Source organism: Macaca nemestrina, chromosome 17, assembly GCF_043159975.1.
Source record: "Macaca nemestrina isolate mMacNem1 chromosome 17, mMacNem.hap1, whole genome shotgun sequence".
NCBI lineage: Eukaryota > Metazoa > Chordata > Mammalia > Primates > Cercopithecidae > Macaca > Macaca nemestrina.
The window spans coordinates 9,023,320-9,044,377 of NC_092141.1; the positions used below are offsets into that span (position 1 = coordinate 9,023,320).

Consider the following 21,058-nt stretch of genomic DNA (forward strand, 5'->3'; position numbering starts at 1 on the left):
TTGAGGCCTGAATGTCCTTCTAGAGAAAGTGAGAGGTTGAACCAGATGATCTGATGTCTCTTTCAGCTCTGGTGGTCCCTGCATCTATTAATAAACTAATTGACTGGGCACGGTGGCTCACGCCTGTAATCCCAACACTTTGGGAGGCTGAGGCGAGAGGGTCACCTGAGGTCGGGAGTTCGAGACCAGCCTAACCAACATGGAGAAACCTCATCTCTACCAAAAATACAAAATTAGCCAGGCATGGTGGCGCATGCCTGTAATCCCAGCTACTTGGGAGGCTAAGGCAGGAGAATTGCTTGAACCCAGGAGGCGGAGGTTGTGGTGAGCCAAGATTGTGCCATCGCACTCCAGCCTGGGCAACAAGAGTGAAACTCCATCTTAAAATAAAATAAAATAATTCAGGTTTGCGTGTCATTGGGAATGGACTACGCATCTTGTCTTCTAGTCCTTCCCTGGTCCCATATGATGATACAGCATAGTGACTGGGTTTTCAGAACATCTACATGGAATGTGATAGTGTCAGGGCTAGAAGGAAGCTCCGAGTTGATCTCATCCAACTCATATCCGGTCCTGTAAGAGCTCTTCTGACTCTCACATCTGGCGTACTGAAATATTGTTCCTTTCAAAAGGGTCACACTGAGGAGCTATGAACGTATTCTAATAATGCTGTCATTGCTCACAATGTTTCTGGTCTCTTCATATGGCAATTGCTTTTGGAGTAAGCATAGGGCCTTTCAAATTGTTAAATACAAGGAGAAAGGGAAAACCAAAATCTTACAGTGTCCTGGCAGAGAAAAATAGCTACCAGCAAAGGAGAACCAATGGGGCCTGCATCAAATGTTTCCACTGTAATATCCTCCAAGTTTCAAGGAAAAAGTATTTTAATACCCAGCTAAATGGTCTCTGTGTGTATGCAAAGACATTTTCCGATAAGGTATAATCCAGAAAATGTGCATCCCTAAATCTCCTTATTTGAATAAAATATGTAAGAAGACACCCTCATCAATCAAATGATAAAGCAAAATGGAGAGCTCAGTAAAGTGGCAAGTTAAAAAACAGACATGTAAAAGTGGTAAATTAATGTTACATTTTTTTACTGCAGTTTTTAAAACTAAAATAAATATGTATAAATCAATAGCTTCCTTTTAGCTTCAGGCACTACCCATATAATGGGATAAAGATAGCATTTGCAATAGTAAGAAGCACTATCACACACGAGTAATAAATTTAGTGAGAATTGGACAGAAGCTGTATGATGCAAACTTCACACTTATACCGAGGGATATATAAGGACACTTTGACAAATGAAGAGCTATACCATGCTCCTAGAGAGAAAAACTCAATATGCTAAAGATTCTAATTCTCCCCAAATTTCAATTGAAATCCAATAGGATTAAAAATAATAACAAAAACAAAACTTGGAATTCTAAAGTTTATCAGGAAGATAAATAAATAGGCATATTCTGAAAAGTTTTGAAAAAGAAGAATAATGGGGTAGGCAGGCTTCTATAGTCAGATATTAAAATATCAAAAGGCTAATTTGTACAGAAATGAATAAATCAATGAGAGAGTACGTAGGTACTAAATACTTACAAGCACATGTAAGGATCACGTACTACATACAAGCACATGTAAGTATCATGTACTAAATACAGGCACATGTAAGTATTTAGCAAATGATAAAAGTGGCATTTCAAATTGCTGCGGCAAGATGGTTTATGCAAAATAGCTTTAGGACAACTTGCTCAACATTTGGAAAAAATAAAATGACATACTTCACACTAAACACTAAAATTAATTGCAGATAGGCAATTAATTAAATGTAAAAATCGAGACATGGAAAGTGTTAGAGTAAATTATCAGTGAACATTTATTTAAGCTTTTGAAAGCATGACTCCAAAGGCAGAAACTGTAAAGAATAAAAGTGGTATGTCTGACGACATCCAAGTATTAAACTTCTGCAAGTCAAAAAGTGGATAGGCAAGTTACAACCGTGGGAAAAAAAATTCGCAACATATGTGACGACAAAAAGGGTAGAATTGTCTTACTATATAAAAGCCCTTTCGAATCAGTAAAAGATGAGTTCCCTCTCCACTGCCAGCCACGGTTGGGATATGGCAGCTGGGTTTGTGGTTAGGAGAGGGTGCTCTGGAGTCAAGCTGCCTGGTTCCAAGTGGCACTCCACCACTCACTTTGTGACTTCAGGCAAGATACTTACTCTCTTTGTGCCTCAGTTGTTTGATCTGTAAAATTGGGCTATGGTGACAATAGTACCTACCAACAGGGGCACCTGCCTCTGGGCTACTGTGGGAATTACATGAGCTGCCCTGTGTGTAAGTGTTTAGAACAGTGCCCGGTGCAGCATAAGTGCTCAGGAAACATCAGCTATTACAATCATAGAAAAATGATTCATTCCACTATAAAGGCACATGCACACGTATGTTTATTGCAGCACTATTTACAATAGCAAAGACTTGGAACCAGCTCAAATGCCCATCAATGATAGACAGGATAAAGAAATTGTGGCACATATACACCATGGAATACTATGCAGCCATAAAAAAAAATGAGGTAATGTCCTTTTCAGGGACATGGTGAAGCTGGAAGCCATCATTCTCAGCAAACTAACATAAGAACAGAAAACCAAACACCTCATGTTCTCACTCATAAGTGGGAGTTGAACAATGAGAACACATGGACACAGGGAGGGGAACATCACACACCGGGGCCCGTCTGGGGGTGGGGACAAGGGGAGGGAGAGCATTAGGACAAATACCTAATGCATGTGGGCATTAAAACCTAGATGAGAGGTTGATAGGTGCAGCAAACCACCATGGCACATGTATACCTATGTAACAAACCTGCATGTTCTGCACATGTATCCCAGAACTTGAAGTAAAACAAAAATAAATGAATAAATTATTAAAAACAAAGAAAAAGATCACAGGAAGCTCACACAAGAAGGAATATAACTGCCCTACACACTTATGAAAGAATATTTTACTTAATCTTTTCCACGGTGGTCTGGTCCAAAGTAAGTGCCTGGTAAGTGTTCCGAGTGAGTTCAAAGCCACTAGCTGGTTAGGGCCCCTCTCTCGAATTCCCTTCCTGCCTCATCCCACCCAACTCTTAAGGTCAAGGGTCAAGTACAGCAGCGAAAAGATAGCCCCCCCTCACCCCCATTTCACCCTCGCTGCCCACTTGGGCTCCTCCGTTCTCCCCTCTGCCCAGACCCCGCTCCCCTCCCTCTCTCCCTCCCAGGTACCCTCACCCTCCCCTACCATCTCAGCCAGCTTGTGGATGGCGGGGCACAGCGTGTTGACGTTGCTCTGGTACCACGGGTCTGCGCGGCCCAGGAACGTAGCCAGCTCTCCCAGCTCTGGCTGCCTGGATGCTGCAGGCTTCTGGGGGAAAGGGGATAGGGCAGACCCCGTCAGGCCCTCTCTCCAGCTCTGCCTTCCAGCTGCCATCAGCCTAGGCTGTGTGAATATGGTCAAGTCACTTAACCTCTTGGGGCCTCAATTTCTGCATGTGAAGCCACATCGTTGTTCTGTTTTATAAACTCAGATGAAGCTAGAATATATTTTGCTGAGGTTCACTCACCAGGGACATTGAAAAATGATCACCGACTTTAAAAGGGGAGAGACAAGTATGTCTTTGACCTTACTGCTTCCCAATAGGAAGTGGCGTGTGCAGTAGGAAGTGGAGTGTGCAGTAGGAAATGGAGTGTGCAGTAGGAAGTGGAGTGTGCAGTAGGAAGTGGCGTGTGCAGTAGGAAGTGGAGCGTGCAGTAGAAGTGGAGCGTGCAGTAGAAGTGGCGTGTGCAGTAGAAGTGGTGTGTGCAGTAGGAAGTGGTGTGTGCAGTAGAAGTGGAGTGTGCAGTAGAAGTGGAGTGTGCAGTAGAAGTGGAGTGTGCAGTAGGAAGTGGCGTGTGCAGTAGAAGTGGAGTGTGCAGTAGGAAGTGGCGTGTGCAGTAGAAGTGGTGTGTGCAGTAGAAGTGGTGTGTGCAGTAGGAAGAGGAGTGTGCAGTAGGAAGTGGCGTGTGCAGTAGAAGTGGAGTGTGCAGTAGAAGTGGAGTGTGCAGTAGAAAGTGGCGTGTGCAGTAGAAAGTGGCGTGTGCAGTAGGAAGTGGCGTGTGCAGTAGGAAGTGGTGTGTGCAGTAGAAGTGGAGTGTGCAGTAGGAAGAGGAGTGTGCAGTAGGAGGTGCAGTGTGCAGTAGGAGGTGGAGTGTGCAGTAAAGTGGCATGTGCAGTAGAAAGTGGCGTGTGCAGTAGAAGTGGAGCGTGCAGTAGAAGTGGAGCATGCAGTAGAAGTGGCGTGTGCAGTAGAAGTGGTGTGTGCAGTAGGAAGTGGCGTGTGCAGTAGGAAGTGGAGTGTGCAGTAGAAGTGGTGTGTGCAGTAGGAAGTGGTGTGTGCAGTAGAAGTGGAGTGTGCAGTAGGAAGTGGTGTGTGCAGTGGAAGTGGAGTGTGCAGTAGAAGTGGAGTGTGCAGTAGGAAGTGGTGTGTGCAGTAGAAGTGGCGTGTGCAGTAGGAAGTGGTGTGTGCAGTAGAAGTGGAGTGTGCAGTAGGAAGTGGCGTGTGCAGTAGGAAGTGGCGTGTGCAGTAGGAAGTGGTGTGTGCAGTAGGAAGTGGAGTGTGCAGTAGAAGTGGAGTGTGCAGTAGGAAGTGGCGTGTGCAGTAGGAAGTGGCGTGTGCAGTAGAAGTGGTGTGTGCAGTAGGAAGTGGCATGTGCAGTAGAAGTGGAGTGTGCAGTAGGAAGTAGTGTGTGCAGTAGGAAGTGGAGTGTGCAGTAGGAAGTGGCATGTGCAGTAGGAAGTGGTGTGTGCAGTAGAAGTGGCATGTGCAGTAGAAAGTGGCGTGTGCAGCAGAAGTGGAGTGTGCAGTAGAAGTGGAGTGTGCAGTAGAAGTGGCGTGTGCAGTAGGAAGTGGAGTGTGCAGTAGGAAGTGGCGTGTGCAGTAGGAAGTGGTGTGTGCAGTAGAAGTGGAGTGTGCAGTAGGAAGTGGTGTGTGCAGTAGAAGTGGAGTGTGCAGTAGAAGTGGAGTGTGCAGTAGAAGTGGAGTGTGCAGTAGGAAGTGGAGTGTGCAGTAGGAAGTGGAGTGTGCAGTAGAAGTGGTGTGTGCAGTAGAAGTGGCGTGTGCAGTAGGAAGTGGCGTGTGCATTAGAAGTGGCGTGTGCAGCAGAAGTGGAGTGTGCAGTAGAAGTGGCGTGTGCAGTAGAAGTGGCGTGTGCAGTAGGAAGTGGCATGTGCAGTAGGAAGTGGCGTGTGCAGTAGGAAGTGGCGTGTGCAGTAGAAGTGGTGTGTGCAGTAGAAGTGGAGTGTGCAGTAGAAGTGGAGTGTGCAGTAGAAGTGGAGTGTGCAGTAGGAAGTGGCGTGTGCAGTAGGAAGTGGTGTGTGCAGTAGAAGTGGCGTGTGCAGTAGAAGTGGCGTGTGCAGTAGGAAGTGGCGTGTGCAGTAGGAAGTGGCGTGTGCAGTGGAAGTGGCGTGTGCAGTAGAAAGTGGCGTGTGCAGCAGAAGTGGAGTGTGCAGTAGAAGTGGAGTGTGCAGTAGGAAGTGGCGTGTGCAGTAGGAAGTGGTGTGTGCAGTAGAAGTGGTGTGTGCAGTAGGAAGTGGAGTGTGCAGTAGAAGTGGAATGTGCAGTAGGAAGTGGCGTGTGCAGTAGGAAGTGGCGTGTGCAGTAGAAGTGGCGTGTGCAGTAGAAGTGGCGTGTGCAGTAGGAAGTGGCGTGTGCAGTGGAAGTGGCGTGTGCAGTAGAAAGTGGCGTGTGCAGCAGAAGTGGAGTGTGCAGTAGAAGTGGAGTGTGCAGTAGAAGTGGAGTGTGCAGTAGAAGTGGAGTGTGCAGTAGAAGTGGTGTGTGCAGTAGAAGTGGAGTGTGCAGTAGAAAGTGGAGTGTTTAGTAGGAAGTGGAGTGTGCAGTAGAAGTGGTGTGTGCAGTAGGAAGTGACGTGTGCAGTAGAAGTGGAGTGTGCAGTAGGAAGTGGTGTGTGCAGTAGGAAGTGGAGTGTGCAGTAGGAAGTGGAGTGTGCAGTAGGAAGTGGCGTGTGCAGTAGGAAGTGGCGTGTGCAGTAGAAGTGGCGTGTGCAGTAGAAAGTGGCGTGTGCAGCAGAAGTGGAGTGTGCAGTAGAAGTGGAGTGTGCAGTAGAAGTGGAGTGTGCAGTAGAAGTGGAGTGTGCAGTAGGAAGTGGCGTGTGCAGTAGAAGTGGCGTGTGCAGTAGAAAGTGGCATGTGCAGTAGAAGTGGAGTGTGCAGTAGAAGTGGAGTGTGCAGTAGAAGTGGAGTGTGCAGTAGGAAGTGGAGTGTGCAGTAGAAGTGGAGTGTGCAGTAGGAAGTGGTGTGTGCAGTAGGAAGTGGAGTGTGCAGTAGGAAGTGGCGTTTGCAGTAGGAAGTGGCGTGTGCAGTAGAAGTGGCGTGTGCAGTAGAAAGTGGCGTGTGCAGTAGAAGTGGAGTGTGCAGTAGAAGTGGAGTGTGCAGTAGAAGTGGAGTGTGCAGTAGAAGTGGCGTGTGCAGTAGGAAGTGGCGTGTGCAGTAGGAAGTGGCGTGTGCAGTAGGAAGTAAGACCTCCAAGTGTGGGTCTGTCCCCCCTACTAGATCAATGGACTTCACTGCCTGAAATTTCCTTTCATGTCATACCAGAAAGTGTGGGGTTTGTGTGTATGTGTGTGTATGAGAGAGGGGAGGGAAGGAGGGAGAGAGAGAGAGAGCCCTGTGTTTGAGAACTTTGCCACTAATTCCATTACCTACAAAAACAAAATGAATATCAGCAGCAAGCAGGCTGCCATCGAGAGAGACCCAATCTCTGGCCACATTCAGCCCCCAGAGCACGGTCTGCAGCCTCTGAAACAGAAGACTGCCGACGTCTGTCCCGTCTCCACATCCTAAGGATGCTTTTTCTAGTCCCTGCGCCGGGGATGTGGGGGATGCGAGGCTGCAGGTGTGTTCCTGCCCACCCTGCCCTGTCTCTGCCCCGCCACCGCCTCCCCGCAGTCCAGTCACCTCAGGTGCCAGCACGGGGATGTAGTAGAGCTGCAGGCTGAGTCTGGGAGTGAGGCAGAACTTCTGGGTCTCCCGTTTCCTAGCAACGGGCAGCAAAGCAGAGGAGGTTAGGGGCGGGGCTTGGCTTCAAAGAGACTCGGCTCTGCTATTTGTTATCTCTGGACCTTGGGCAATTTGTGTCATCTTTCTGAGCCTCTGCTTTCTCATCTACAAAATGGGTACAGTAATGTCTCCCTCGCAGGATGGCGATGAGGGTTCACGGAGCTAACAAACACAAAGCAGGGACTGCGGTGCTCTGTGACGGCTGCTGCCACTGTGTGGCATCCTCCTCTGTCCCACCCTGGCCTCTGCCTCCTGACCCTCTCTTGCCGCTTTGTGATCCTTCACCAGCCCATGCCAGGCCCACCTGTGCCCCTGACCAGCGCCCGCCACCAGTCCCCACCTTGGAGCCCCACCTGAGTCTGTGGTAGGCCTGGGCCAGGCGCCCCAGCATCCTGTCGTCTCCCAGCACAAGTACCCGGGCTGTGTGCAGCCGGGAGACACCGGGCAGCACTTCCCCATCCCCACCGGGCCTGCCTGTCCTCCGGTGCAGCCCTGGGGGCCCGTCCCAGCCGCCAGGCATCAAGAAGTCCAGGGGCCACGCACGTTTCTTGATGCCACCTTTGCGCTTCAGCCCAGCTCGCTCCATCTCAGGGCTGCTGGGTGCAGGCAGCTCATCAGCCCCCGGGGGAAGGTCCCGCTCGATGCCGCTGTCCGTGGACAGCACGGAAACCCGGGCCAACTCCCGGTCTGGCCGGAGGCCCTGCAGATCCAAGACCTCCAAGTCAGCACTGAGACGCAGCTGGGATCTTGGGCGGAGGAAGAGCACCAGTTCCTTCCCTGGGATGGGGGAACGAGGGCAGTGAGGACGCGTAAGGCTGGCAGGGCTATGTTCCTGATTCCAACCAGTCCTCCTCAGAGGATACACACACACACAGAAACACAGACAGACACACAGACACATAAGGACACACATATGAACATGCACAGAGACACACACACAGACACAGAGACACACAGATGGCACACACACACGTACAGACACAGACATACAGACACACACATGCACACACAGACACACACACACAAACACACTGACAAACACACACATGCACACATATGCACACACACAGACACAGACATATACCACTGTTTCCAGACAGCTGCAGGGGCACGTACAGAGCTGCTCCTCGCCGGTCCACAGGTGGAAGGTGATGTAGGGGCTGGGCAGGGGAATGCTTGGTGGCCGCTCTTGGACAGGGTCACCTGCAGAAAGGAACAGGCTATGGAGGCCATGGAGGAGGCCATGGGACCCTCCCCATCTGCCCTCCCCATCCTGCTCAGCTCCTGTGCGGGGTCTTAAAGGGGTGGCAGGGACTCTCTCCACATCTGATCTGCCTTTCCATCTCTGCCACCACCAGCCCATCCAGGGCCCAACAGTGCAGCTGTCCCCTCCCTGTCCAACAATGCTTAGTAGCTATGTTTCCTTAAGCCTAGCTCAGCCCTTAGGGGGTCTTCACAAACCAGCTCACAAGGCCTTTTCCAACTTATTCTCCTATGCTGGCCACGCCTTCAGCCCTGTGCAGCCACCAGACTGGCTTCCCCGCTGTTCTTAAAATGCCCTGCCTGCATCCAGACGAGGCAAGAGAGACCCCTTCCCTTCTCAGGGCTGCTTCCAATATCTTGCACGCAGCAGACACTCAATTAACATTCGCTGCTGTCAGTGATGCTGACAAGAACTCATCAGCAAAGTTTGGGGGCAGTAGGAACCCTGGGCAGTCCAGGGGAGAGACCAAGACCAGCGCTTCTTCCTGCTCCTCTTTCTAGAATATTTTCTGACCACTCCAGCGGCCCATGGTGGTCATTCCCTCCGAGCAGACTTTGTCTGCACACTGGGCACACCTCACATGTGGCCTTAGGATTTGGCTCTGTATTCTTGTTTTATTTCTATATTGCTGTGGCTTCCCCCTCCTGAGGCTGCAAGCTTCTTAGGGGAGAGCAGCTAGTGTTCACTGAGCACCTACTGCCTGCCAGGCCTTATTCTACTCACCTGGCAAACAGTGTAATCATTTCTCTGGATCCTGCCAATAGCCCTGGGCAATGGGTGACATTATTATCCTCAATTTACAGGGGAGGAGCCAGGACACGGAGAGGTTGAATGACTGGCCCAAGGTCACATAGTAAATAGCACAGTGAAGACTTGAACCCAGGCAGCTCAGCTCCAGAGTCCCTGCTCTTACCCACAACACAGTGCTTATAACCACTGCTCCATACTGCCCCCTACAGCCACAGGGGCTTGACGGGGCTGCTGCCTGGTCATTCAGATGCACAGGGCTAAGCCAGGTGTGGTGGCGCGTGCCTGTGGTCCCAGCTGTTCGGGAGGCTGAGGTGGGAAGATCACTTGAGCCCAGGAGGTCAAGGCTGCAGTGAGCCATGATCGCGCCACTGCACTCCATCCTGGGTGACACAGTGAGACCTTGTCTCAATAAATAAATTAATTAATTAATTAAAATAAATGCACAGGGCAAGTCTGGGAAGGAGACAGGTGCCCTTGGATGTGGCTTGGGGGCAGCCCAGATGATCTTGCCTGATCCACGCAGAGTCACTGGTGAGTGTTAGCAAGGGGCCCACAAGGGGAGCAAAGCCAGATTGGCCCCACGGTTTGTTCCAGCTTGGGGTGCAGGAGCAGCTTTTTCTATGTGGGATCCGAGGCAGTGTAGAATATTAAAGCAAAAGAGTGGAAAACTTCGAAGATGGAGTCTTGAGGCAGGGACTATCCCGCCCACCTCACCCAACTGCTGGGGCCTCCACCCAACCTGGGCTGCCAAGTTCAAACCCAGGGCCTGGCACACTAACCTCTTCCAGTGGATTCCAGTCCTTAACCCCATGCCTTATAACTACAGGTGCACGATCAGAGACGATGCGTATCTGGGACATGCAGGCTGACACATTCCATGATACTTTGGGTGACCATGAAACGGGACCCAAATCAGAACCATCCTACAACAGCCAGGAAACACATATTTGGGATGTTTCTCTGGGCTATTTCAGATGCCCCCATCCACATGGGGCTTGTGTCAGGGTAGGCATTATCTTACCTACATTATGCCTTGCATAAGATAAGGCATTATCTTATAAATATGCAAATAGGGAAGGGTGAGGACTAAAACTCTATGATACCAGATATAGACGACGTTGACTCATCTGCTCTTTTAGATACTCTGGTCCTTGGACGATCAAATCCTTTGATTACTACAGCTGAGTGGTGAACTAGACAGCCTGGATTTGTATCTTGCCTTTGCCACTTACTGCCTTGGGTGATCTTGGGCAAGATATTTAACCTCTTTCTAACTCAGTTTCATCCTCTGTAAAATGGGGATAATAATAGTTTCCAGCTTATAAGTTGACTGTGAGGTTTCATTGATTTAATACAGTATAGGCAATATATTTAAATATATGTAAGGTGATTAGAACAGCAACTGGAGTATAGTAGGGGCTCTGTGGTCAACAGCTGTTATCAGGACCAAATTTCCCGCCTTCTTTTTTTTTTTTTTTTTTTTTGAGATGGAGTTTCGCTCTGTCACCCAGGCTGGAGTACAGTGGTGCGATCACAGCTCACTGCAACCTCTGCCTCCTGGGTTCAAGTGATTCTCCTAACTCAGCATCCCGAGTAGCTGGGACTGCAGGCGCCCGCCACCATGCCCGGCTGACTAAACCCTCTACTATGTTAGTAAAGGGTTTCACCATGTTGGCCAGGCTGGTCTCCAACTCCTGACCTCAGGTGATCCGCCTGCCTCGGCTTCCCAAAATGGGGGGATAACAGGCCTGAGCCACCGCTCCCGGCCTAATTACCGGCCGCCTTAGTCCCGGTCTTAGCAAATCCGCAGGCTGCCCCCACTCCCCAGGCTCCTGCCTCCCAGACAGAGGCAGGTCCAGCACTGCTCTCTGGCGCCCCCTGCGGTGCAGTGAGCTGCACCCGCGGGACCCTTGGCAGGGTCCCCCAATCGCCCATCGCTTACCACCTCTGCGCCCCGCCGCGGGCCCCAGCAGCGAGCAGTAAATCTCCTCCAGCCTCTCCACGTGTCCCTCCCGGCTCGGGCTGGCCTCACTGGCCATCTGCTCCACGGCAGCCACCACGGCGTGGAAATACTGCTCCAGGGTGTGGCGAGGGCTGGCCTGTCCGGGAGGGGCGCAGAGCCTGGGTCTTGGCCCAGCGCCCATGCACCCCAGCTCCTAAGCCAAGTCGACAGGGCCCTGGCAGCCCAAGGTGACACCTCCCCGCTGCCCCTGGTGGACTGGCAGAGCTTCCCCCCAAGGCTTCTGGATCTCACATTCAGGGCCCCACACCTGCCCTGCAAGTGGGGGTTCCCCTCTGCCCCTCACAGGCTAATAGCGGAAGACTGCTGGTCTGTATCATCTGTTACCCAGAGGGGCAGAGATGGCCGCTGACGCCCACCTCCTGAAAGTGTCACCCAGCACTTGGATCCATGTTCTAGCCCCCACTAGATTGTGAATTCCCGGGAGTCAGGGAATTTTGTGTTTCGTTCACAGCTGCGTCTCCAGCACTTAGAACAGCTCACTGCACCAGGCGTTGTTCTAGGGCCTGGGATAACAGCAGCAAACGAAAAGACAAAAATTTGGGAGCTCCTATTGTCGTGTGTGTATATGGCAGGAGGAGCGGGCAATCAACAAGATAAGTAAAATTTATGGTATGGTACATAACAACAGTAAGCACCAAAGAGAAAATAAAGCAGAGAAGGAGGATGTGGAATTTGAGGGAGGGGCTAAATTATTTAAATTGTGAGATCTGGGAAGCCTCCCTAAGAAAGTGACTTTTTTTTTTTTTTTTTTTTTTTTTGAGACGGAGTCTCGCTCTGTCACCCAGGCTGGAGTGCAGTGGTGTGATCTTGGCTCATTGCAATCTCTGCCTCCCAGGTTCAAGCGATTCTCCTGCCTCAGCCTCCCGAGTAGCTGGGACTACAGGCACACACCACCACATCCAGCTAATTTTTGTATTTTTAGTAGAGACAGGGTTTCACCGTGTTGGCCAGGATGGTCTCAATCTCCTGATCTAGTGATCTGCCCGTCTTGGCCTCCCAAAGTGTTGGGATTATAGGCGTGAGCCACCGCACCTGGTTGAAAGTAACTTTTAAGTAAAGACTTGGCCAGGCATAGTGGCTCACGTATGTAATCCCGGCACTTTGAGAGGCCAAGGCGGGCGGATCACAAGGTCAGGAGATGGAGACCATCCTGGCTAACACGATGAAACCCTGTCTCTACTAAAAATACAAAAAATTAGCCGGGCGTGGTGGCAGGCGCCTGTAGTCCCAGCTACTCAGGAGGCTGAGGCAGGAGAATGGCGTGAACCTGGGAGACGGAGCTTGCAGTGAGCCGAGATTGCGCCGCTGCACTCCAGCCTGGGCAACAGAGCCAGACTCCATCTCAAAAAAAAAAAAAAAAAAAAAGTGAAGACTTGAAGTGAAAGAGTGAGTCATGCAGGTATCTGAGAGAATGTTCCAAGCATAGGGAGCAGTGAGTGCAAAGGCCCTGGGGTGCAACTGTATCAGGCGTGCGCATGTTGGGAGAAAAATGAAGAGGCTTGTTTAGCTGGAGCAGAGGAAATGAGAGGGAAAGTTAGGAGACAGGCCAGAGAGGAAATGAAGAGAGGTGGAAACAGATCAAGGCCCTCAAGATGAGGTTCTTGTAGACAGTTTTATTTTTAGAGATGGGGTGCCTCTCTGTTGCCCACGCTAGAGTGAAGTGGTACAATCAAAGCTCACTGCAGCCTTGAACTCGGCTCAAGTGATCCTCTTGCCTTCTGAGTAGCTGGGACTGCAAACACATGTCACTACGCCTGGCATTTTAAAAAATTTTTTGTAGAAATGGGGTCTCACTATGTTGCCCAGGCTGGTCTCAAACTCGTGGCCTCAAGCAATCCTCCTGCCTCAGTCTCCCAAGTACCTGGGATTATAGGCATGAGCCACCACACCAGGCTCTTATAGGTCACTGCAATCACTGTGGCTTTGACTCCGAGTGAGATGATGTAGTAGCTACTGTTGTGGTGACCCAGATGCCTGCTTTCAGGACTGAGACATGTATTCACCCTGCTGCTAGGAATACTGGTGTTATCTTATATCTTATTATTGTGTTTTGTTTTTTTGAAATGGAGTCTCGCTCTGTCACCTAGGCTGGAGTGCAGTAGCACAACCTTGGCTCACTGCAACCTCCACCTCTCAGGTTCAAGCTATTCTCCTGCCTCAGCCTCCCAAGTAGCTGGGATTACAGGCATGTGCCACCACGGCAGTTAGTTTTTGTATTTTCAGTAGAGACCGGGTTTCGCCATGTTGGCCAGGCTGGTCTCGAACTCCTGACCTCAGGTGATACGCCCGCCTCAGCCTCTCAAAGTGCTGGGGTTACAGGTGGGAGCCACCGTGACCAGCCAAAATGTGTGAATTTTTGATTTGGGGGAAAAGGTGATATGAAACAGGAGAAGGAGGACGAGCAGGGTGAGCAGCTGGTACGGGCATCCAGGGACCAGGGCTGGAACTGACAAGGGGCTGCAGCCAGGGCCATTACCTGCAGCTTCCTGTGCAGAGCGCCTGCGTGACAGGCTTCCCCCAGAGCCGCCTGCAGGGCGTGGGAGACCACGTGGCGCATGCAGGCCTCTGGTGTCTGCTGCTCCTGGGCCGCCTCGATCTCCAGTAGCAGAGCACTGCACACGGAGGCAGACACCAGCTCAGGATCCACGAAGAGAAACACTCTGAGGGCAGAGGCAGAGGGGAGAGGTGGGATTGATAGTAACTAACGGGAGAGGGGCCACCGGATGGGCGCTGTCAGAGCTGTGCAGCACCCCCAAGTAATTTAATCCTGCTGAAAAGAGGGGTCTCAGATTCGAAAGTCTCTAGGTAGGATGACAATAGGGAATGGTGAGGACTGTGGCAAATAAGAGCATGCACTGCCCTTCTAGAGGGGCAGCTCTAATCACTGTCCACAGAAGACAGCAGGCCTAGTCCCGTGTCTAGGAAAGTTCCAGCCTCAATCCTGCTCCCTCTCTCAGCATCCTGGCCCAGGGACCAGGTCACCCTCTAGGAGGGACTCCAAATCCTTCCTGCCAGAACTGGAATTCTGAGCTCTGAGTGGATCCCCTCTTCTCTCATCACTCTTATCACACCAGAGATCCGACCTCCCCTACTCCCTCCTCCTCACCCACTGTGTCTCCCCACCTCTCCCATGCTAAGTCCTCTGGGTGCCCTGGGCATCCTTGCCTCTTTCATGAACATAGCACCTCACACCCCAAACTCAAGCTGTGCCTTTTAGGGCCAAGTTAGTGGAGGTGCCTGTAGAAAAGGGAGGTGCCACTCCCAATTTCTTCACCCCTCTCCCCAGCACGAGCAGGGGACACTTCCTCAGTCTTATCTAAGGGGCTGGGCGTCTTCCATGGAAGCCCTCGGGCTTCATTGTGCACCTGCGCCTGAGCCCTTCCGCTATGGCTATTCTGCAGTCTCCTCTGGCTGCCTGGCTGGTACGATGCTGCATCATGGCCAAGGGCAGGATGGAGGTGCAATGACAGAGCTCCAAAGTGGCCCCGAGGTCATGTCCACCTTCATCACGTGAGCCAGGTAGCTTCGAATCCAGCCTCAGAAGAAAAACCTATGCTGTGTTCAGTGGTCTCCAGAAAACAATATGGCGCCAACCTTGAACTGCAAACGCACTCCACTGCTGGACAAATGCCAGGGCTGGGGAGTTCTGCTAGGGCTCTTCTTAATCCAGCCTCCTCTTCTGTCCTCCTGCCAGGGAGCAGTCACTAACGCCACAACACTTTTAGGAGGCTGAAGGGAGCAGTTTTTCTGGGGCCACTCACCTCTCCTGGTAGGGATACAGTTCATTCATCAAGTTCTGTTCGGCAATGACCATCCTTTGGTAGAGGGTCCCTGCAAACCAGACCACTTTGGCCAACCAGCCCCCAGGTCTCTCTGATTCCCATTCTCCACCTTCCTACAGAACGCGTGGAGGCTTTTGAGCCCCCTGGTATCCTGGAGAAAAAGGAAAGACCCTGGGCAGTGTTGGAGGTGCAGCAGGGAGACAAAGATGCCCGGTGACTCTCACCTGGGACGGCCGTCTCTGTTTTCAGCCTTATGGCGCAGTCCAAGGCGACTGTGCAGTAGGGGGTGGGCAGGGTCAATAACCTCGTGCAAAAGGCGTAGATTCTCTGGTAGAGCTCCTCTGTGATTCCTGTGGCCTGGGTGAGAGGGAGGAGGGGGAGGTGAGAGGGAGGAGGGGGAGGTAAGAAGGAGGAGGGGGAGGTAAGAAGGAGGAGGGGGAGGCGAGAGGGAGGAGGGGGAGGTGAAGGGTCCCAGGGGAGTTTCCGGGGCGGGGCTTGGGAGAAGAGGTGAAAGGTCAGGCCTAACAGCCAGACCTGGGCTCACAGCTCTCTCCCAAACCCACACCTTCCAGCCTCTTCTCCCAGCACCTGTAAGACATCCCCTTGTTGCCCCGCCCCAACTTACCAAGATAAAAATTCATTGCATCAATTCTGCAAGCAAATCAACTTCCTCCCAGCCCTCCTGCTCTATCAGGGAAGCACATTCCTGCGGTTCTCCAGGCTCAAAACCTCGGAGGCACTTCCTCAGTCTCCTTTGCTCCTCCTTGCATCCCACAGGCCTGGGCTCCACAGTGCCCAGGAGGCCCCCCTCTCCCTCCCCACCTCCCTGTGCCCTCTGCCTCTGCCGGAGCTAAGCCCCATCTTGACCCTGGACTCTACGGCAACCCCAGACTTGCTCTTCCTGCCTTCCTTAACCACCACTCCCACCCCCTGCGACAACACACAGCTCCCGATTACTCTTCCTGAAACATTCACCGCATCTGTATCATGTCTCTTCTCTGTGTAGGGATCAGCGATGTCTCCTGTTGCAGCGCACACAGGAGCAAATGCAAAGGCCTCATCCTGCCATTCAAGGCCATTGTCTCTCCAAAGTTCTCTCTCCATATAGGAGGGAAAGGGGGTGGCTGGCACTTAGAAGCCAGTTTAGGGCAGGTAATCCAAGGGATTTTCTAGGCTGATCCTGGCAGAGACTGACTGCCCACTAAGGGGAAAGGACAGTGTCCGGCCCAGCCACGTGCAGGTCACCAGTACCACCTCGACCTCAGTCCCCGGCTCACCTTGGTGAGCACGTACATTACAGTGTGCAGCAAGGGAATGATGACATGCCGGAGGTCCTCGCTTTCCGCCTGGAAAACAGGAGATCACGTGACAGGTATTGGGCTGGGGGACTCCCCACCTCCTAGCAGGAGGCAGTCTAGGCTGGGGGTGGGCAGGAGATGGGGTGGAAGGCAGCCAGGGGGAGAGCAAAGGGCCATTGTCTGCTCTGGATAGAGGAGTGGGGAAGGAAGGGCACACAGGTGAGGAAGCCCCTTGGGGAGGGTGTGAGAGCATCGGGGGGGCCTCAGAGAACTCTGCAGGTGAGGGCCCAAATTCAGTTAGGGTAGGAGTCGCAGCAAAGCCACAAACAAGTCCCCAGCTTCGAGCCATCCTTGAGTGCAGTGTTTCCCACACAGCTGCAAGCACGACATTGGGTAGTGTGGAGGATAATGTAGGCGGCCCGAGGATAATTTTGAGAAACGTCAACAATCGTATATTGATGTGTATAGGCACCTTCTGTTTCTGACAAGTGATATGGATTTTCCATTTGTGGTCGCATTATGGCGCTTCTTTTTGAAAGATGTTTATTCAAGTAACACAATGAGAGTCGATGTAAAGAAAATATTGCTTACGTAAAAGTACAGGAGGGAGATGCATATGATAAAAATTATGCAGGCAACCAAAGCTTGGGAGACATACAGCTGCCAGGACTGAGCCCCTGCCCAACTGGCCCCTCTCTTCCTTTCATCCCCGTCTTCCTTCCTGAGGTCCAGGAACTCACCTTCTCCAGTTCTCTGAGCAGAATGCGGACCAGCGCCGGGCTCTTACCAGGATCTCGCTCGACCTTCTTGTGCAGGGACCACCTCCACATGCCTGGGCCAGGAGAAAGGGGAGCCCAGCATGACCAGGTGGGAAGGAGCTCTTAGAGGAGACCCCTTTGAGCAGGACCCTGAGCCCTGGAGCCCCAGCCGCAGCTCCGACTAGCCGCAGGTCTGACCCTGCCACCAGCGCTTGGCTCCAGGTGCACCTGGGCACCTGGGTGGGCTCCTCCTAAGGTGGGAGTTCTGATCTGTAGCTCTTTGTGGACAGTGAATTCCCAGGGCAGAAAGGAAGGCAGGTGGGACACCAGTGGGGACAGGTTGTGACAGGTGTATGCATGTGGATCACAGAGCAGCAGTGCTTGCAGGTGTGTGCCCCCAGCCACATTCTGGAAGTCCTGCAGGCCTGGAGTGCTGAGGGGAATTAAGTTTGAAAGTGAAGCTAGGAGCCAGGCACGGTGGCTCAAGCCTGTAATCCCAGCACTTCGGGAGGCCGAGATGGGCGGATCACGAGGTCAGGAGATCGAGACCATCCTGGCTAACACGGTGAAACCCCGTCTCTACTAAAAATACAAAAAACTAGCCGGGCGAAGTGGCGGGCGCCTGTAGTCCCAGCTATTCGGGAGGCTGAGGCAGGAGAATGGCGTAAACCTGGGAGGCAGAGCTTGCAGTGAGCTGAGATCCAGCCACTGCACTCCAGACTGGGCGACAGAGCTAGACTCCGTCTAAAAAAAGAAAGTGAAGCTAGGGAAGGTGGTTAACAAAGAGGGTGGCAGGCTGGGTGCTGTGGCTCACGCCTGTAATCCCAGCACTTTGGGAGGCTGAGGTGGGCGGATCACTTGAGGTCAGGAGTTCGAGACCAGCCTGGTCAACATGGTGAAACCTCATCTCTACTAAAAATACAAAAATTAGCCAGGTGTGGTGGCGCATGCCTGTAATCTCAGCTACTCGGGAGGCTGAGGCAGGCGGATCACTTGAACCGGGGAGGCAGAGGTTGCGGTGAGCCGAGTTTGCGCCACTGCACTCCAGCCCGGGTGACAGAGTGAGACTCCATCTCAAAAACAAAAGAAAAAAAAAAGGAAAGAAAAATGGTGGCAGATCCCCAACGTGCTCTGCGGCAGTTGCTGGGAGGGTTGAACTAGGGAGCAGAGAAGCCTTCTCAGTCCTTCAGGCTCTAGGTATTTCCAGCAGGAAAGGGGTTTGGCGAGAAGACCCTTGCCCCATGAGCTCCAGGCCGGGGCCCTTTCCTGTATGTGTGTGTGTTGTTGGCTGGGGTTGGGTGGAGGTCAGTGGGACCAGCCGCTGCTGCCAGCTGGCTCTTACCTTGGTTGCTCTGCAGGGCAGGGGCCTGGGTGCTGAGCTCCCGGAGCACAGCATGCACGCTCCTCTGGAGGTCCAGCTCCACGTCTGGGAAGTAGTAGGGGTGGGAGGAAACTCAGTCCACTGAGCCTCACCCTCGTCCCACCTCCATTCCTCCTGAGAATGTCTTTAGCCATTTCTCTGAGCCTCAAGAGGTGCCCGAAGTAATCTACTAAGAGCTGACAGCCAGCATGCCAGCCAGGGCTGGAATATAGCCTTTCCTTCCACATTTCTGTGTTCTTTGTAAAACCAGCATTTCCCAAAGTGCTGTATGTGTACCACTGGTGGTATGCAGGACAATTTTAGATGGCATACAACCAACCTTAAAATTTGAATAGTTATGCATTTATTGTAATGCATGTTCGAAAATACATACATGTATTTTCATATATATGAAATATATATCCTCCAAATATATATATGAAACATATATGGCCTCCAAACATGTATATGAAATATATATATCCTCCAAATATGTATATGAAATATATATATCCTCCAAATATGTATATAAATATATATGTCCTCCAAATATGTATATGAAATATATATATCCTCCAAATATATATAAACATATATCCTCCAAATATGTATATGAAACATATATGCCTCCAAACATGTATATGAAATATATATATTCTCTAAATATGTATATGAAATATATATATCCTCCAAATATGTATATAAATATATGTATCCTCCAAATATGTATATAAATATATGTATCCTCCAAATATGTATATGAAATATATATATCCTCCAAATATGTATATAAATATCTATATCCTCCAAATATGTATATGAAATTATATATCCTCCCAATATACATAAATATATATATCCTCCAAATATGTATATGAAATATATATATCCTCCAAATATATGTATGAAATATATATATCCTCCAAATAGATATATTATATATATAAAAAACTATTAGGTTGGTGCAAAAGTAATTGCAGTTTTTGTTATCATTATTATTATTTTTTTGAGACAGAGTCTCACTCTGTCGCCCAGGCTGGAGTGCAGTGACGCGATCTCGGCTCACTGCAAGCTCCGCCTCCCAGGTTCATGCCATTCTCCTGCCTCAGCCTCCCAGGTAGCTGGAACTACAGATGCCCACCACCACGCCTGGCTAATTTTTTGTATTTTTAGTACAGACTGGGTTTCACCGTGTTAGCCAGGATGGTCTCCATCTCCTGACCTTGTGATCCGCCCGCCTTGGCCTCCCAAAGTTCTGGGATTACAAGCGTAAGCCACCACACCCGGCCTTTGCCATTATTTTTAATAGTTCCTCAATCCATGCATGAAGCTAAAACTTATTTATTTTATTTATTTATTTTTTTGAAGCCTACAGCACCCTGTGCTTTCCGGTAGTCTTCCATCCAAGTATAAAGCTAAAATCTAAAGTCAACTTGAAGAATCATGTCAGATCCATACCCGGACAGGTGATAACAAAGACTCTCTCCTGGACCAAACCTTACTCGGCCCCCTCTTAGCCCTCGTCTTCACCGGGCCTCAGCCTTGGCTCCTTTCCTGTCTTTGGCCTGCCCATCCCAATTTTAGCAAGAATCCTGCCAAACCAGTTTAGGTTGGAATCCCCCACTCTTGATATCTCCTGTACCCCTTCATGTACAATAATTTATACATGTACGAGAATTTGACCTACCTCTAGCAAGAGTCCCGTTAGCTCAGTTTAGCAAGAATGCCCCAACCCTTGATGTCCCCTCTTAGGAATTTTCCATCCACTGACCCCTTCACTCTGCCCATTGGTTGTAAATCCCCAACTGGCTTTTCCGTGTTCCACGTTGAGCCTGGTTTCTCTTTCCTAATGCAATAGCCTTGGATAAGTCTTCCTTACCATTTTAACAAGTGTCAGAATAAATTTTTTCTTTAACAGTGGTACACTGACATGGAAAAAAAAAAAAAAAAACCATGAAAGTGGTACAAGAATAAGCAATTGACATTTGGGAAGTGTGGTAGCTGTGAGAATGTACCTCGCTCATCTCCCACGACCGGGAGTTTAATGGACGCAGGTCCCCAGCTGTTGTGCTGTTGTAGTGGTTTGGATATTTGACCCTCCAAATCTCAGGTTGAAATTTGGTCCCCAGTGTTGGAGGTGGGGCCTAATGGGAGGTGTTAGGGCCATGGAGGCGGATGCCTCATGAATGCCATCCTTGTGGTAGTGAGTGAGTTCTCATTCTTTTAGCTCCCCTGAGAACTGGTTGTTAAAAAGAGCCTGGCACCTTCCCCCTCTCTCTTGCTTCATCTCTCAGCATGTGATCTGTACATGCTGGCTTCCCTTCCACCAGGAGTGGAAGCTTCCTGAGCCCTGAGCCCCTTATCAGAAGCAAATGCTGGCACTCTGCTTCTTGTACAGCCTGCAGAACACTGAGCCAAATAAACCTCTTTTCTTTATAAATTACCCACCTGCAGGTGTTCCTTTATATTATAGCAATGCAAACAGACTAAGACAGCTGTGAAATCCATCACTTTCTGCTGAACCACACTTCCCAGCCAATACGGGCTATGGTAGTGGGTTCTGAAGCAGGCCCTTCCCCAGGAGATGCTCAAGCTTCTCCAACTGCCCTGCTGAGCTTTTCTTGGACTCCCATCAGTCCAAGGCATTTCCACTGCTCCTTCTTCCTTTTCTCCTTCATTCGGAGTCAGATTTGCACCAGGGTCTGACAGCTGCTCTCCCAGGTCCC

The 21,058-nt window shown here is 50.7% G+C and overlaps 1 protein-coding gene across 3 annotated transcripts in view; it reads right to left on the reverse strand.

The window, feature by feature from the left end:
* LOC105474167 (phosphoinositide-3-kinase regulatory subunit 6) overlaps positions 1 to 21,058 on the reverse strand; it is a 68,482-nt gene that overhangs the window by 22,288 nt on the left and 25,136 nt on the right. For all 3 annotated transcript variants that reach the window (XR_011615368.1, XM_011728643.2, XM_071082342.1), the window contains 11 exons: positions 18,315 to 18,398; positions 16,955 to 17,046; positions 16,194 to 16,262; positions 15,141 to 15,273; positions 14,896 to 14,965; positions 13,611 to 13,794; positions 11,054 to 11,210; positions 8,214 to 8,300; positions 7,451 to 7,874; positions 6,996 to 7,074; positions 3,285 to 3,407 (listed from right to left, as the gene is read on the reverse strand). Coding sequence is in view for 2 of the 3 variants with exons in the window: in XM_011728643.2 (XP_011726945.2) it covers positions 3,285 to 3,407; positions 6,996 to 7,074; positions 7,451 to 7,874; positions 8,214 to 8,300; positions 11,054 to 11,210; positions 13,611 to 13,794; positions 14,896 to 14,965; positions 15,141 to 15,273; positions 16,194 to 16,262; positions 16,955 to 17,046; positions 18,315 to 18,398 (1,502 nt within the window). In the remaining variant the exon portion in view is untranslated. The remainder of the gene's footprint in view (positions 1 to 3,284; positions 3,408 to 6,995; positions 7,075 to 7,450; positions 7,875 to 8,213; positions 8,301 to 11,053; positions 11,211 to 13,610; positions 13,795 to 14,895; positions 14,966 to 15,140; positions 15,274 to 16,193; positions 16,263 to 16,954; positions 17,047 to 18,314; positions 18,399 to 21,058) is intronic.